The 15,620-nt window shown below is 40.0% G+C and overlaps 1 protein-coding gene across 6 annotated transcripts in view; it reads left to right on the top strand.

The window, feature by feature from the left end:
* PHC3 (polyhomeotic homolog 3) overlaps positions 1-15,620 on the top strand; it is a 29,292-nt gene that overhangs the window by 2,213 nt on the left and 11,459 nt on the right. For 2 of the 6 annotated variants that reach the window (XR_004358784.1, XM_032697723.1), the window contains exons 2-14: positions 691-838; positions 1,574-1,732; positions 3,150-3,227; positions 4,758-4,916; positions 5,370-5,468; positions 6,597-6,837; positions 8,361-9,238; positions 10,441-10,591; positions 10,903-11,156; positions 11,840-11,996; positions 13,863-13,977; positions 14,714-14,864; positions 14,956-15,187. Coding sequence is in view for 5 of the 6 variants with exons in the window: in XM_032697723.1 (XP_032553614.1) it covers positions 713-838; positions 1,574-1,732; positions 3,150-3,227; positions 4,758-4,916; positions 5,370-5,468; positions 6,597-6,837; positions 8,361-9,238; positions 10,441-10,591; positions 10,903-11,156; positions 11,840-11,996; positions 13,863-13,977; positions 14,714-14,864; positions 14,956-15,187 (2,800 nt within the window). In the remaining variant the exon portion in view is untranslated. Of the gene's footprint in view, positions 1-690; positions 839-1,573; positions 1,733-3,149; positions 3,228-4,757; positions 4,917-5,369; positions 5,469-6,596; positions 6,838-8,360; positions 9,239-10,440; positions 10,592-10,902; positions 11,157-11,839; positions 11,997-13,862; positions 13,978-14,713; positions 14,865-14,955; positions 15,188-15,620 lie in introns of those variants that run through there. The other 4 variants (XM_032697724.1, XM_032697726.1, XM_032697725.1 and 1 more) reach the window with 4 other exon arrangements.

The following is a 15,620-nucleotide window of genomic DNA, read 5'->3' as shown; positions in this document are numbered from 1 at the left end:
CTCATCAGGCTGGGGAGGATCATCTGAGGTGATTAGATAGGTAGTTTCTTCCTTGGTTCTTCCTGCATTGTGTGAGGTATTGCTGTAAAAAGCATTTTTCAATACATCCTTTCCCTCTCTTTCCAAACAAAACATGCTACCAGTGGTTTTTACCAAGAACAGGGTTTGCTTCTTGTCCAGGATCAACCAGCAGTTCAGTGCTGGGCTGTGAGGGAATGGGATATGGCAGTACGCCTTTGTAGCTGGCTGGAAATCTTGCATGTATTCCTGAGCAACTTTTGATGGATCTTAGATTATAACCACATTTCTCAGTAAATTTCATCAAGCAATAGCAAATACTACAAACTTAGATTAGGTATTAGGAAGAAATTGTTCCCTCTGAGGGTGGTGACTGGCACAGGTTGCCCAGAGAAGCTGTGGCTGCCCTGTCGCTGGATGTGTCCAAGGCCAGGTTAGACGAGGCTTGGAGCAACCTGGGCTAGTGGAAGGTGTCCCTGCCCATGGCAGGGAGTTGGGGCGAGATGATCTTTAAGGTTTCTTCCAATCCAAATCATTCTGTGATTCTATAAATCTTACCCATTTGAAAACTGTCCGTTATTTTATCTCAGCAAAACTTTGATTTTTTTTTTTGTGTTTAACATCAATGCGTGCTGGCCTTGTTTGTGATCACTGTTATCTCCGTCCTGCCAGGCTGGACGGGCGCTGCACAGCGATGGAGAATGAACCAAACACAACAACATGTTCTGCACCTACGACGACTGTCGCCACCACCTCCACCTCCCGGACAGCGCTCCCGCAGATCTCTGTCTACAGCGGCTCCGACAGACATGCTGTCCAGGTACTGGGCTGTGGGATGTTCTCCCCTGTCCTGTACAGAGCTCTCAGTACAGGCATTGCACAATACTTTACACAGGATTAACTTTCAAGTCTTAATTGCTGTTGTCTGTCTGCGTAGCTGATTTACCATTTTCTGGAGATGTTGTCTACTGAAGGATGTCAGACCGCTTAAGGACAGTGCAGGGTACAGACCTGACTCCCAAATAAGGGAGGGGGGAAATGCTACACTAGAAAGTTTGGTTGGTTCATCATGTGCTAAGGGTATGGATTATTAACATAAACCTTTACAAAATAAAGCTGTTTGAGCAACATTGACTACAGGGATCCAGAGGTATTTGTGTGGGATCCAACCCCTTCTTGCTTCTCTTGAAATTAGGTCTCCTTGAACTCTGTACAGTCTATTCTGTTGGATTTCATAATTGGGTCTCTCACACACTACCCTGGTCTCTCAAAAAGCAGAACATGATGTAGGATGTGTTGACAAGCAGCTGAGAGGCTGGGATGTTGTGTTGGGAATGATGCTGTATTGTCAGGCTGTCCTTGAGAGCATGAATATATTGATGCTGACAATGCTCTGTGACTTTAGCAAGAACAGTGATGGAGCAAGTTCAGTATTACAAAACTGGTGTGAAAAGAATTTATTTGGTTGTGTCTCCTTTTAAAGGTAAACTTCAACATCATGTCAGCATGGTGTGTGCTTTGTAATTGTAATTAATTACCTACTGATTCATCACAGGTTATTCAGCAGGCCTTGCATCGTCCTCCTAGCTCAGCTGCTCAGTACCTCCAGCAGATGTATGCAGCCCAACAGCAGCATCTAATGCTGCAGACTGCTGCTCTGCAGCAGCAGCACTTAAGCAGTACCCAATTTCAGAGTCTGGCAACTGTTCCACAGGTGAGAGTGAAGATTGCTGACAAAGAACGGTGTATTGTCTAGAGCAGGGCTACAGTCGTTGTCAAACGTAATAACAGCTTAAGTGCCTGAGCTTAAAGCCTCACCATAATTCACTGTTATGTTCTAATGACATTGTTATTTTTAATTGTATCTTCCTCCAAACAGTTTGGAGGGTTTTGTCTAGTGGTATAGATGCTCCAGTAGGCAACCATTCCATGCTTTATTGCATGCATTATAATGCATCATGTAAATCATCAAGCAGTAATAAAATAAATATTAAAAATAGACTACTTCAATCTTCATCCCATGATTTTCTCTAAATGTTGATGGGGAAAGCAATAAATAGCATTGTATCCTAGTAAAATCAAATAAAAATAATGAACATCTTAGTGTGTTTCGCCTCACATCTGGCTGCATTATAAGTAATAGCAAAATTCAATTGTAACTCTGAGTGTGAAAATGTAGGAGGTAAATGACATTTCATTTCTGAAACACAGCTTTTAACATTAGTGAGCACTGGAGGAGACCCATTTTGAACTCAAGCAGTGGCAGGATTTCCTTTGACCTCAGTTGACCTTAGATTGAGAATATGATTTTGCAGAGAGAGGTGGTGGTTAACGATTTTACACATGGAAATGCTAAAATGGAGTTAAAGACCTCAGGGGAATGGCTGCTTGGTGTCAGAACTGGACTGGCTCTTTTTGGCTCCTGGCTTTTCCTTCTATACCTTTTTCATTAGATTGTGGTAATATATTGATTTGTCTTTTTTTGTTGTGATGGATATGTGTGTGAATATACAGTTACTGAGACAGAGCAAAAGAAAGCAAGTTGGGGGAGGCTGAGAGGTTTTGGTATCAGACTGTTCATACAGAAACCTAAATCCCTGTCCCTGTATCATCAGAAGGGCTGGAATAGCCTGCTGTGATAGACTCTAGATGTGCATACATAATTTACCATTCTAGAATATGAGGGTGTTCTTTACAGCATTTGTAAGGCTTGTTTTATTTTTTTGAGGAGTCTAATTGTAGTAAAAATAGGTGAGTTTTAACAATGACAGTTTTCAATGATGTCACATTTTAAGTTCTGAGTGTCATAGGTAGTGAGCTGACCAGTAAACTCCATCATGAACAGCTTGATAGACTTTACCTCTGATAGATTTTGTTCAAGTCTTGATCTGATAGAACCTTCATGGCTGAAATTGGGTAGGAATTCAAGGAATTTAGCATCCTGCAGATAGGATTCCACAGTGCAGAGTGCACTTTGCTGAAAACTATTTCCACTGAGAAAACTATTTTTACTGTTAACTCAGACAAAAGGTAAAGGTAGAGAGGGATATTTCTCGTGGTTTATGCAATAATATGAACAACACTTAAACCCTTTCTGATTTCAATATTTGACACATATTCTTGCTATTTAGGCAAGCCTGTCAGGTGGGAGGCAATGTACTTCCCCCCCTGGGAGTGTCACTCAGCAGTCAAGCATGTCGCAGACCTCGGTACGTAACTGAACACAGCCCTCCATCCATTCCCAACCCTGCTTGGTTGTTACATGGCTACTGGGAAAAACAGAAAATACTTCAGGATTTAAAATTGTGCGGTTAAAATTGGTATTGCAGAGTAAACCGCAAGACTCCGTAGTAAGCGTTGGGTGCTGTCTGCTATTGTTGCTGGCCAGTGTTGGCTTCCCCAGTCCCAGACCCCTCCTGGTGCTCTGAGGGGCAGCTGCTCACTCCAGAAGCACCAGTGATTGTTCAAACTCCTGCAGGAGTCACTCCCTGAGCTCTCATACTCTTACTCAATTTCTTATTGGATTTCCCACATTAGTTTCTTTATTGAGGGCACTACAGTAGATTAAAATCATTTACGGTGTATCAGTGATTAAAGAGCACCAAATCTAAAGAATCCAAGTCAATGCTAACATATATTTATGAAACTGATGAAATGTTTATAGCATTCATTCTTTTATTGGTTATCATCTTTTATCATGCATCTCTTTCGCACTTTCACTTCCCATAATCTAGGCATGTGCTCAGGTTTCAGTTTTGAGCAGCTCTGTGTTCAGTTCATGTTGTATTTCTTTAAGTGGCATCTTCAGACATATAATTTGCACAGTCTTTACAGTTCTACAGTTGTCTGGTGTTGGATTTGTTAGTCCTGGAGACATCCTGCTTATTAGTCACACCCTTGAGCTGTTCATGACTCCAGTGCATAGCTTCAGTGATTTAACTGTATATTTTTTTTAAGCTCTCATAGCTTGGCTTGGCTTACAGTTGTTAGAAGTAAAATCATTCATTCATTAAATTTAGGAGGGAAAGTCTTTAAAGATGTCTGGTGTTAAACTAACAGAATAATTGGGCTGGGGTTTTTCAAGGAAATCTTTTAAGTAAAAGAGCTGGGCACTTAACTCTGTTAGACTGGTTAGAAAAGAAAAAGAAAAAAGAAAACCAAACCACAACAACTTTTTTTTTTTTTTTTTTGAGAAGATGCTACAGAGCAGTTGTCGAGGAATATTTAATATGAAAATAGAGAAAGTTGTAGTCTTCAGTCATTTTTCAATATGCATATGGAAAATGAGGATTTAAAGTCCATATGTGGTGGCACAAAGAAGTATCCTGATCAGGTTGCATAACAAGCGTAACAGAAGATACCAATCCAGGCAGATAATATAAACATTTAAAAATGCTTCAATATTAAAATTCATGTGTTTTTGTTAAAATATTATGGGCTCATGCTACTTCTTCTGTAAATGTGTATTTCTATGAGGTATATTTTTCAGACTTCATAATCATTGTTTATACTCGTAACTGCTTATTATTATTTACTGCAAAGTGGTTGCTTGCAGTTTAAGAACCAAAATGTACAATCTTGCCAGAATTCAGTTTTGTGACGATTGGGTCAATATATTTTTGATACCTTTACAGTTCAGAGATTTCAACTGCCCCTGCCATTTTTGTCAAAGGCTTTCTGGCTTTAGACCATAGGATGACTGAATTTCCATGACAGAGGCAATATTTTTGTTTCCTTAGATTAACCTCTCCACCTCTCCCACACCTGCACAGATAATAAGCCGTTCTCAGACCTCCAACACCACCAGCAGCAGCATCACCCAGCAGACGATGTTGCTGGGCAGCACCTCTCCCACCCTGAGTGCAAGCCAGGCTCAAATGTACCTACGAGCTCAGATGGTAAGTTTGGATTACAGTCCTAAGACTGGCCTAGGTCCAGCCCTGTTGTCTCCACAGCTCTGCTTGTTAAATAACATTTTGACACACTGGAAGATTGAAGTTCTCTTTCTTTATTATAGTAGATATTGGGCTTTTCTCTTGTCTTTGTTTCACTCATTTGTAATATCGGAGGGGAAGTCCTCTTGTGTAACAGATCATAGGTGCATTTATAAATCTCAAAGGTTTTTCTCAAAATGTAGAACAAATATTTTAAATTATTTTCCTTTAGTTTTATTTACTTAAAACTACCATGATAAATTGTTCTTTAAGTAAGTTAATCTAACAGTAAAGTAGTGAATCTTAGAATCTGTGCATCAGTACATGTAAGTTATGTATCTCCTTAAGGTGCTGCATTTCTTTTACAGATTTTAAAAATTTCAGTCTGTTGGCATTTATTTTTTTCTTGCTTAACAGCTTATTTTTACTCCTGCGACCACTGTGGCTGCTGTCCAGTCTGACATTCCTGTTGTCTCATCATCCTCCTCATCTTCCTGTCAGTCTGCAGCTACTCAGGTGAGCTTGTGTAAACTTATGGAAGGTCTGTGCAGTAGAGTGGGCCAAAACTTAAAAGGAAGGAAACATTGTGTGCTTATAAAAATGACTCACCCCAGACCTTAGAGCAGCTGAGCTGCTGGAGGGCTCCTGCCAAACTCAGCTGTTCCTCTCCCCTCTCATGGATATCTCAGGTGGGTCACTATCTGAGAAGGTGTGCTGAAAGTTGAGTTGTACTCACAGGGGTAGGGTTGCAGTAAGTGCCATCTGCATGGCAGTGAGGAAACAGCTACTCTTGTCTTCAGAACAGGGTTTGAACCCTTCCTGTGGTGACCTGCTGAGCATGTGAGAAGTATAAACTAGCTGTTCATTACAGGAGTGCTAAATGCTGAGTAAGGAAGGGATCATGTAATCAAAATAGTGGATGGTGGTAATAATTAGTCCTCTTTTTCATGTAAATATGATGTAAATTAATGTACAAGTCGTTATCCTTGAAAATAAAATTCTAGCTCAGCAATAGGATTGGAGATCTGGGATCATTCTGTACAGAACCTGGCTGTGATGTAACAGACTTCAATGAAAATAATCTCTGCCTGATTTACTTCCAGAAGGCAAACCTGTTGTTTCATGTGACACTGGAGGTGTCAGGAAAAGGTAGATTAATATCACTGTAGAAACAAAGGTCTCAGTTTTGTTAATGCATGGATAACACAGAGCAGATCCTGATCCCACCAACCACCCAAGGTCTGCTTTATGTTGGTGTCTGGAGCTCACTCACAGGCAACTGCACTTGTGCAGTGTCTGTATGAAAATAAAATTGCTTTTGCTTAAGATGCTTTGTGTCATTCACTTTGAAGGCACCATAAAAGAAAAAAATTAAAATTTTAATTCAAATTAATGGAAAATTTCCATTTCTTTTGGAAGTTCAATAAGGAGCAAAAGACTTTTCTGTGTTTTTTTTATTGTTAAAGTAATAAAGATCCCTATCCTTCTCTAAATTTTATGGCTTATGCAGATTTTTAGATTCTTTTAATCACATGGGATGAGAAATATTACTTAATGTGATTTTTTTTTTTTTCTATTTTTGCCTGATGTTTGTCGTGGATGTTTAAATGGTTTGGGTTTTTTCGTGTTTTGCTCATTTCCCAGGTTCAGAACTTGACGTTGCGCAGTCAGAAGCTGGGTGTGCTGTCAAGTTCCCAGAATGGCCCACCAAAGAGCAGCAGTCAAACTCAGTCATTGTCCCTGTGCCCGAGTAAACCTGTCACCATTTCCAAGGGCAGCCAACCAGATCCCTCAGAAAGCAATAGGAAAGGCGAGAGCCCAACTCCGGAGTGCCGGAGCACGCCGGTCACACGGACATCCAGCATACATCACTTAATAACACCAGGTAGGGTGAAAATGGAGCTGCAGGAAACTTATTTTCGTTACAATAATTGGTATGTTACAGTTCTGTCAGAGTTCAGTGCTCTCTGACAGAGTTCTTTTAGATATTCCACATGAATAGAGTTTAAATTTTAATAGTAAATTTATTTATTTGTTGATATTGGATGTTGCACAGGATGTTGACTGAGCAGATGCAGTGATGCAGGAATGTTCTTAAATCACAGTACAAGCCCAATATAGCAATTGCAGTACACAGTTGAATCACAGCACAAACAAGACTCTCATTCCTGGTCTCCCTGTATACTTATTGTCAGGCCATGCCATCCCCAATCTCTGGGAAGCAATATGTGGCCTGAAACCCCATCAAGCCTCTTGCTCTCATCAAAATCTATTTGTTTGTGGTTTGTTTTTTTCTGTCTTGTCTGTGTCATCAGAATGTTCCTCTATCAAGTACCTTTATAAATCCATAGGTAATAATGCTCAAAATCTTAGTATTTTGTATTAAGAGATAAATGAAAATAACCTGCACTTGGTTAGATAAGTACTTCCATTGCATGCAGCTTATTTGCATCTTGGCGTCCTTATTTTGAAAGAGTGAGGGTAGTTTAGACAATTGGTCTGAATTCTGTGGAATTTAGCTTGGCTAATGGCAGCTTTTAGAGAAAGAGTGGGATTTGGAGGGAGACATTCTGGAGGTACTGAGCCCTAATGCTCTCAGAGCTCAGTTTGGTAAGGAAAAAAAATCCATCCTTAGTAGCAGAATAAATCATAAAAATCCTACATAAATGAGTTTTTTCTCAAGTGGACAAGACAAAGCAAGAAGAGGTTTGGATGTGGAGGACAATATGTGTGTGTGCTGTGAGGAATTACTAGTGAGTCACTGGTTCACTTTAAGGTGGTATCTCTGGAAGCTGCACTATTTTTAGATTTGTACCTCTCAGTTTGTGTGTTCAAGTTCAGGCAAATACTTTCAGTGTTTTAAATTTATACTGAATTCTTGGAATTTTAGATAATACTATTTTTAGAGACTAAATAAACTTTTAACTTAACAGTTATCAGCAAATCCTGATGATTGTGACATGCTTATAATTTCTCTTCCAGTCTGTTTCAAAGTAAAGGTTTAATTTGTTTGAAGTTGCATGAAATTCTTAAATAAGCTAGATCAACTTAAATAGATAAACACAATAAACATTAGTGTAAATAGGCTGGATCAACAGTAATCTTAGAACTAGCTCCAAAAAGATAAATTTATTTACTTTTATCTAGAAAGTACATATATGTAAAAAGCATGGCTATGTTTCTTTATTCATTGCTGCATTGTGCTTTGGAAATGGATATATTCCTCTAATAAATTGTACTTGTGTACTATGTGCTGTCAAAGAAGATATTTCTAAACATATATCTTAAGTGTTCAAAAAATTGTGTTGATCTTTAAAGTGAAAACTTTTTAAAGTATTTTATAATGTTTTCAGGATTTGAAGAAATAGATACTAATTGTCGGGTGTGGGTTTTTTTTTCCTCTCACAGCTTCATATTCTCCATTGCAACCTCATTCTCTAGTAAAGCATCAGCAGATCCCACTTCATTCACCACCTCCAAAGATTTCCCATCATCAGCTGATATTGCAGCAGCAGCAGCAAGTCCAGCCGATCGCACTCCAGACTCCTTCGGGCCAGGAGCCGCCTCCATCCCAGCACTGTCTGCCCCTCCCGAGCCACGGGCTTCCTCCGGCTCCCAGCAGCGTCCCGTCCCACTGCTCGCCGATCCACATCCATCCTCCGCCTCTAACGCTCTCTCCCAGCCCATCCCAGTCAGCGCAGCAGTCGGTGGTGGTGTCCCCTCCGCCGTCGCACTCCCCGAGTCAGTCCCCCACCATAATTATTCACCCCCAAGCCCTTATCCAGTCCCAGGCGAACTCCCTGGTGCCGGCGGCGCTGCAGCCGGAGCCGGCGGCTCCTCCGCCCGCTCCCAGCACCCCGGTGCGCCCGGTGGCGCAGCCGCTCAACCTCCCGCCGCACCTCCCGCTGCCGCCCTCGCCCGCCGTGCACATCGGGGCGGTGGAGCAGCCCGGCCTGGTGTCCCCGGGACAGCAGCTCGTGCCCTCCACGCCACACCAGCAATATCCCGCCCTGCAGTCTGCTCCCATCCCTCTGGCTGCTCCTCCCCAGCTCTCGGCATCGTCCACCCAGATTCAGCCGCTGCCCTTGCAGTCTGTGCAGTCTTTACAAGTGCAGCCTGAAATTTTGTCCCAGGGGCAGGTTTTGGTTCAAAACACTTTGGTTTCTGAGGAAGAACTTCCTGCTGCAGAAGCTCTGGTCCAGCTGCCATTTCAAACTCTTCCACCACCACAGACTGTCGCAGTAAATCTGCAGGTGCAGCCATCGGTTCCCATTGAAACTCCAGTGGTAAGTGGTAACATTACATCCTTTGTTCTTTATCCTGGGCTTCTCCAGAGCTGTGACTCTGGACCACTGACTTCAGAGGGAGCTAAACCAGGTGCTATTGACTATATTGCAGTATGTTTAAAGTTAAGAAACTAAATATATGTTAACAATTATGTTAAAATGAACTCTTATAAATGTACCATATGGGCTGTAAGCTCTTACCTCTATCTTAATACAAATATAGGCATTCCAAATTTTGAGTAAGAGAAGCATCTCTATACTAAATAGAGCAGATTATTAAGATAATAGGGTTCTGAATAGTTATTTTTATACTAACTTTGCAAATATCTTCGTCATAAGAGAATAGGGCAACTTTTGATGCTGTTTTGGTAACTCCCATCACTGCCGTTTAATGTGGTTCAGTGTTAGTCTCAGACGTCTGCAGTTTGTAACTGAAGGTTTTGGCTTCAGTCACTGACCTAAAATCATGTACAGTGAAATAAAATGATGTGCAAATAATGCATTTAAGATGGCATTGAGATTAACTTGAGCAAAAGAATCAACAGGTCCCGTAGGCTTTTTTTGGGCTATCAACAGGTTAAGGAAGGAGGTGTGGTGTTCATTTTTAACTTATATTAAGAGTTAATAATCTCAACTGTGATATTTCATGTAGAAATCAGGCAAAAGAGTATAAACCAAGTTTGCTTTTGACAAGGTGGTGTTTTACATTTTAATCTGCTCAACTGACTCAGTAATTCATGTAATTTAATAGTTTTGAGGAAAGTACTTTAGAATCTCTTAAACACTAATGCTTGATAGTCTTGGTGTACTCTTCTGAAATACTGAGTTTGATTATGCTGCTGAATAAGACAACAATTTGCAGTCTTGTCATTAAACTTGTGTTTTGTAGATGTGCTCAAATAGCATCAAATGTGTGTGTAAATAAAAATACTGTATAGTTATACAGATAAGATATCAAAAAGTCAAGTTCTCTGGTCTCTTTATATTTTGCTATTTGTAACAAAATACTTTAATTTTGCTCTCATAGACACTGTGATGTCCTCAAAGTTCACTGTTTTGTGTGCAGTTTGGAAACTAGTGTTTTATTAGGAGATTAGCATATTTGAACTGGTAATTTATTTTAAAAACTGTATTTATGCAACTCTTTTAAGGTATTAGGATAGAATGGAAATCTCTCTAAAGCAATAGTTTGTTGGATGCAGATTTACCAAGTGGAGAATGTGTGTGAAGAAGAGATGCCCGAGGACTCGGATTGTGTGCACATGGCAAGGACACCTACACCACCCACCTTGTCTCCACCAGCCATAACCTTGGGGAATGGAGAGGCCCTTAATTCAGATGATCCTTTGTCAGGTGAGGACTAATGTCCAACTAAGGTAACTTTTGACATATGGATTTGTGATCTGTGTAAGTAATTAATGGCCAACCATGCTTATAGTCAGTAGATACTGAGTAAAGGAAAATGTTCGCGTGAGAAGTGTGTGTTTGTGGAATATATAGTCTGTCTAGAGAAACAATCTTGTTTTAAAGGTAAAATCTATAAATCGTAGGGAAGAGCCTGTTAGGTGGTGCAGAGATGGGTCTATCACCTCTTATTTCTAGAATTCTGAGCCAGTGGTTGGACATCAGTGATAAAAACATAACATACATGTTATCTTTTTCAGAACACGGGGGACTGCCTTCAGTGACATCATCAGTCAGTGCCTCAGTAATTAAATCTCCATCTGATCCTTCGCATGCCTCTATTCCACCACCACCTCTTTTGCTTCCAGCAGCAACAACAAGGAGCAACAGCACCTCAATGCCCAACAGCATTCCTAGCCTAGAAAATAAACCTCCACAGGCTATTGTTAAACCCCAGATCCTGACCCATGTCATCGAAGGCTTTGTGATTCAGGAGGGGTTGGAGCCATTCCCTGTAAGTGTAGAAGTTGCTAAGAATTTTTTACTACTGATCTTTGAAACAAACTGTTTGTAAGGATGATATTTGTGGCCAGTAGGTATTTAGATCCTGAATTATTTTTCAGATGTTGGTTTTGACCTATTGTCTACTGATTGGTGAGTTGAGTAGTAGGTTATATCTGGAGATAAATACAGAGAGTGATTTTAGGCTACCATTTGCAGTAATGTTTTTACATTTGTCTGTCTCCAAGATCCCTCAATTTTAGTGATACCGTAATTTAAACCTCAGAGCTGAGTCTATGTTAAAATTCCAAAATGTTAAAAATTGTTATTTAAAGCACTGTCAAACTCCTTAGGGGGCTAGGTGTGATTAGTGCTGTGCCTGGTTAAGAATTACTGTTGAAAATTTTAAATCCACAAATGGCCAATTTAAAACCTGCCTTATTAACTAATTTAATGTGTATCTCATTTCACCATTCGTTCATTTGCGTAGATATAATGTGTTTCTTCTTTGTTAAATATAATTGCAAAGTGTGCAGAGCTGAGTCTTTATTTGTTAGAGAAAGGGTATGTAGAGCTTTGGCACCACATAATGATTCATGGATAGGGAGTAGAAACTAGTCATCCACTCAGGTACAACTGCTAAATCACAAATACAGTTTTTAGTTATTCCCTGTTGCTTTGCTTTTATTGCAATAGGTCAGTCGTTCATCTTTGCTGGTGGAACAGCCTGCAGAAAAAAGGTTGCTGGTGGAGGGTCAGATCATGAGTGTTGTGTGTGTGGAGTCAGACTTGCAGAACACGAAACACGCAGACAACTCATCGGACACAGAGATCGAGGATATGATTGCAGAAGGTTTGTGGGTTTTGTTTGAATACCCACTTTTTCCCCTTCGGTTTTGTGTGTAGTACATCCTGTCTGTAGCCCTCCTACTTCTTGATACAACATCAGTGCAAAGTCAGAAACTGTGAAAACAGTGCCTGAAAATCCATAAAGCAGGGTTTCCTAAGTTGTGGCTGATGATATGATTGCATTTACTAGGATGTCTCTGGACAGTCCGGGGCCCTTCTTCATTTTGCAGTAACAGCCTAATTTAGGCTATGGCAGATATTTGAAGTGCTTTGCTTTGTGACTTTCTTTTGATTATGTTGTAATTGTTGTAATTCTACATAGAAAAATGAAGAAACAATTTTTAGAGTCTATTTTTAAAATGTATTACACAATATTCTACTATAAGATAATCTGAGGCCCATACCTTATCCTTCACAAACCTTCACATAGGTATGTCAAACTAAATTTTAGAAGGCAGACATCTGGCACATTAATAGTGAAGAGTTGCAGTGGGACTGGAAATTTTCTATATCTTTAATTGAGTTTAAAATTGCTGTTGATTTTTGTATCGTCTCCCAGTGAGGGGCTTATATTTAACTAGTTCTTTGAGAGGAAAGTCCAGTGATATGAAACCATCAAGTACATCAAAAAAGGTCATCTGGATTGTTTGACTTGTTTGGCATTCTTTGGTTCTTTTGCAGCTCAGTGGAGTTATACTGATATTCTATATGAAAATGAGACCCGTAAATCTTTTGTCTAATGACTGTGCTTAGTAAACTGATGTGAAATAAACTTTCTTGATCAAAAGTATCACCTTTTTTAATATCTTATTTCACGCAATATATTTCAAACAAAATAAACTTTTTGCCCTCTGATGTATCTTCTAGAATGTTTGAAGCTCTGTTTGCAATAGTTATTTTGCCCTTAAGTTGTTTCACTAGATGTTAATTCAGTTTTCAGTATGAACACTATGCTGTTTCTCAGATTTTGAACAGCTTGTCTGTTTTATGGGATTCCTCAAACACTCATGGGTTTGCTTTTAGTTATTGTTCCTGACAGCTGGTGTTAAGTTTATGTACAAAAGTCGTAACTACTCATGAGATGAACTATTAGGAAACATCCAACGTCAAGATGCATCCACATATGCAGAAGTTGAGCAAAGATTTCCTTGTACTAAACCTGGATATGACTGTGTTTGTGGTAGAAACACCCTTCAGATATGCTTTTTGGTGTTTCCAGCTCTTTGCTGCCCTAGTGCTTTTTGTGGAGCAGAAAAACAGCCACCTCATCTCACCAGTAACAGAAAAATATTCTGTACCAGGAGGCTGCAAATCAGCAGATGCCATAATCCTCTTTTTTCTTACATACAGTTTATCTTTTTCATAGATTCAGTATTCCATAGATTCAAGATTCAATGTTTTCCTTGCTTTCATGTGTCCCTTTGGTTGTAGCAGTTGCTTATTCAAAGAAAGTATTTAAAAGGTTACTGCATTATGTCATTACAGGAGAGCTTGAATTTAGACTGTGGAAGACCTGATTCTCTTAATGAAGTCTTTATAAAGTAATTTATGAAGACTGTAACTCTGTTTAACTGTTTGCTAAGTTCGAGGACATACTTGCTCATGGATGGCTTGAAATACAGCAAAAAACTGATTAAATTCATTGCATAACTTAATTGAAGGTTCAGTAAGGTTCAGTTTGCTCAAGATCTTTTCCACAGAGAATGAAATCTACAGCTTGCTCAGCTTTGCATAATCATCTCTTAATCAAAGGATTTAATTAAATGTGTTAAATATTTGAAAATCTTTTACCTCCCTGCTTGAGGTGAGAAATGTGAACATAATTTGTGTCATTGAAACTGACTTCTTTGTACCTCACTCCTTTCTTTAGAGGGACTGGATGAAATCGAAAATGAACTTCTGAAGTGTGAATTTTGTGGAAAAATGGGGTATCCCAATAAGTTTCTACGGTCAAAAAGATTCTGCTCCACATCCTGTGCCAAAAGGTAACTCTGTCTGGTTATTGCTTATCGTTAAGTGGTTAATGGATTAACCTCTCTTGGTTAAGAGAGGAAGAATTCCCAGTCAACATCCGAATGTAAAGTCTTCCATCATTACAGCTGGAAAGCTGACATTTAATCCCAGATGTTTTAGAAATGGGGAATAGTTTCCCATTTCTAGTCACCGCTTAGCTCTTTTTTTTGCATTCATGTGCCTGGAGATGACCTTTCTCTTTGTGTCTGCTACATTCCCATTTTAAGTAGTGGGAGTTTATATTTTTCATTTGGTACTTGTTGGGATACCACCAGTGAAATATATTTAAGAAGGGGTTTGGTCCCTTAATCTTAACATGGGATTTTTGCCTCCATCCTCTTTTGACTGGGTATCAGCCAGGTAGAGAAAATGGAACCAAAATATGCAGTGTGATTTTTAGGTTTTTAGTGGATATTTCAGAGAAGCAGAACTGTATTATGTGATAAAATGCAAAGGTATTTCTATCATGGAAACATTTTAAAAATGGGAAGGACAGACATCTTCCAGGGATGATCTAGGTGTACTTGATCCTGCATCAAGACGAGGAGCTTGAGTAAGTGGCCTTTGAGATACCTTTCTCTTTTATTGCTGTGACAGCTGTTGTTTTAATTAAGCAGCATTTCTACAACACTGTGATTTTATGGTTACTTGATTGAATTCAGTCCAAAAAACCATTAGTGCATTATTGAATATATCTTACTTCTTTAGGCACAGCCTTAGTTGCACTAAGAAATTTGGGCTGTTTACATCAGACAAGACCAGTCGTTGGAATCGGAAGTCAGATAGCCAAAGTCTTGGGCGACGCGGGCGTCGGCCGAGCGGCCCTGAGGGGGCGTCACGAGAGCATTTTCTTAGACAGGTCTGTGGAATATTTGCTTAAAACTATGGCATTGCTTTGGGAATTGCAAATAAAGCCTAATACTGTAGTGTATTTGTACTGCGTTTTCCAGCTTCCAATTACTTATCCATCTGCAGAAGAGGATCTGGCTCCTCATGAAGACGCTGTTCCGACGGCCATGACCACGCGGCTGCGGAGGCAGAGTGAGAGGGAGAGGGAACGGGAGCTGAGGGAGCTGAGGATCCGGAAAATGCCAGAGAGCATCGACCTGTTACCAGTGGTGCAAACTGACCCCTCAGTGTGGACTGTGGATGAAGTTTGGGCCTTTATCCATTCTTTGCCTGGTATGTTATGTGCAGTAACTTGCTCTCTTGTTCTTTAACAGCAAAGTTTCTTGCGTTATAGCATCCCTGTGATGAGGAGGTGGTGTGGTTACAGCACTGGTGTACTCCTTAGTTGGTCATAGAGACTGGAATGTGATTTGTTTCCTCTTGCTTGTTCCTTCAGCACAAATCCCATGTTGATAGAGCTAGTCCCACTTCTGCTGTTGCATCCCAGCTGATGGAGTTTAGAGCTGTTCCTTCCTTCAGCCTGACTTCTCTCAAGAGGTCAGTAGAGAGGTCAGACACACTTCCTCCTTGTTACAGTTCTCTCTGCCCTCCTCACTTGCTGGTTATTCAGTAGAAAAAGGAAGAGCAGTGTTTTTTCCCTTGATACAACTGATACAACTTGATACAAGTTTGCAAGACCTATCCTGATACAAGTCATTAAAAAAGA

The sequence above is a fragment of the Chiroxiphia lanceolata genome, chromosome 10 (assembly GCF_009829145.1).
Source record: "Chiroxiphia lanceolata isolate bChiLan1 chromosome 10, bChiLan1.pri, whole genome shotgun sequence".
Lineage (NCBI taxonomy): Eukaryota > Metazoa > Chordata > Aves > Passeriformes > Pipridae > Chiroxiphia > Chiroxiphia lanceolata.
Note: the sequence above shows the minus strand (reverse complement) of the source record. Positions and strands in the feature narration are given on the sequence as shown.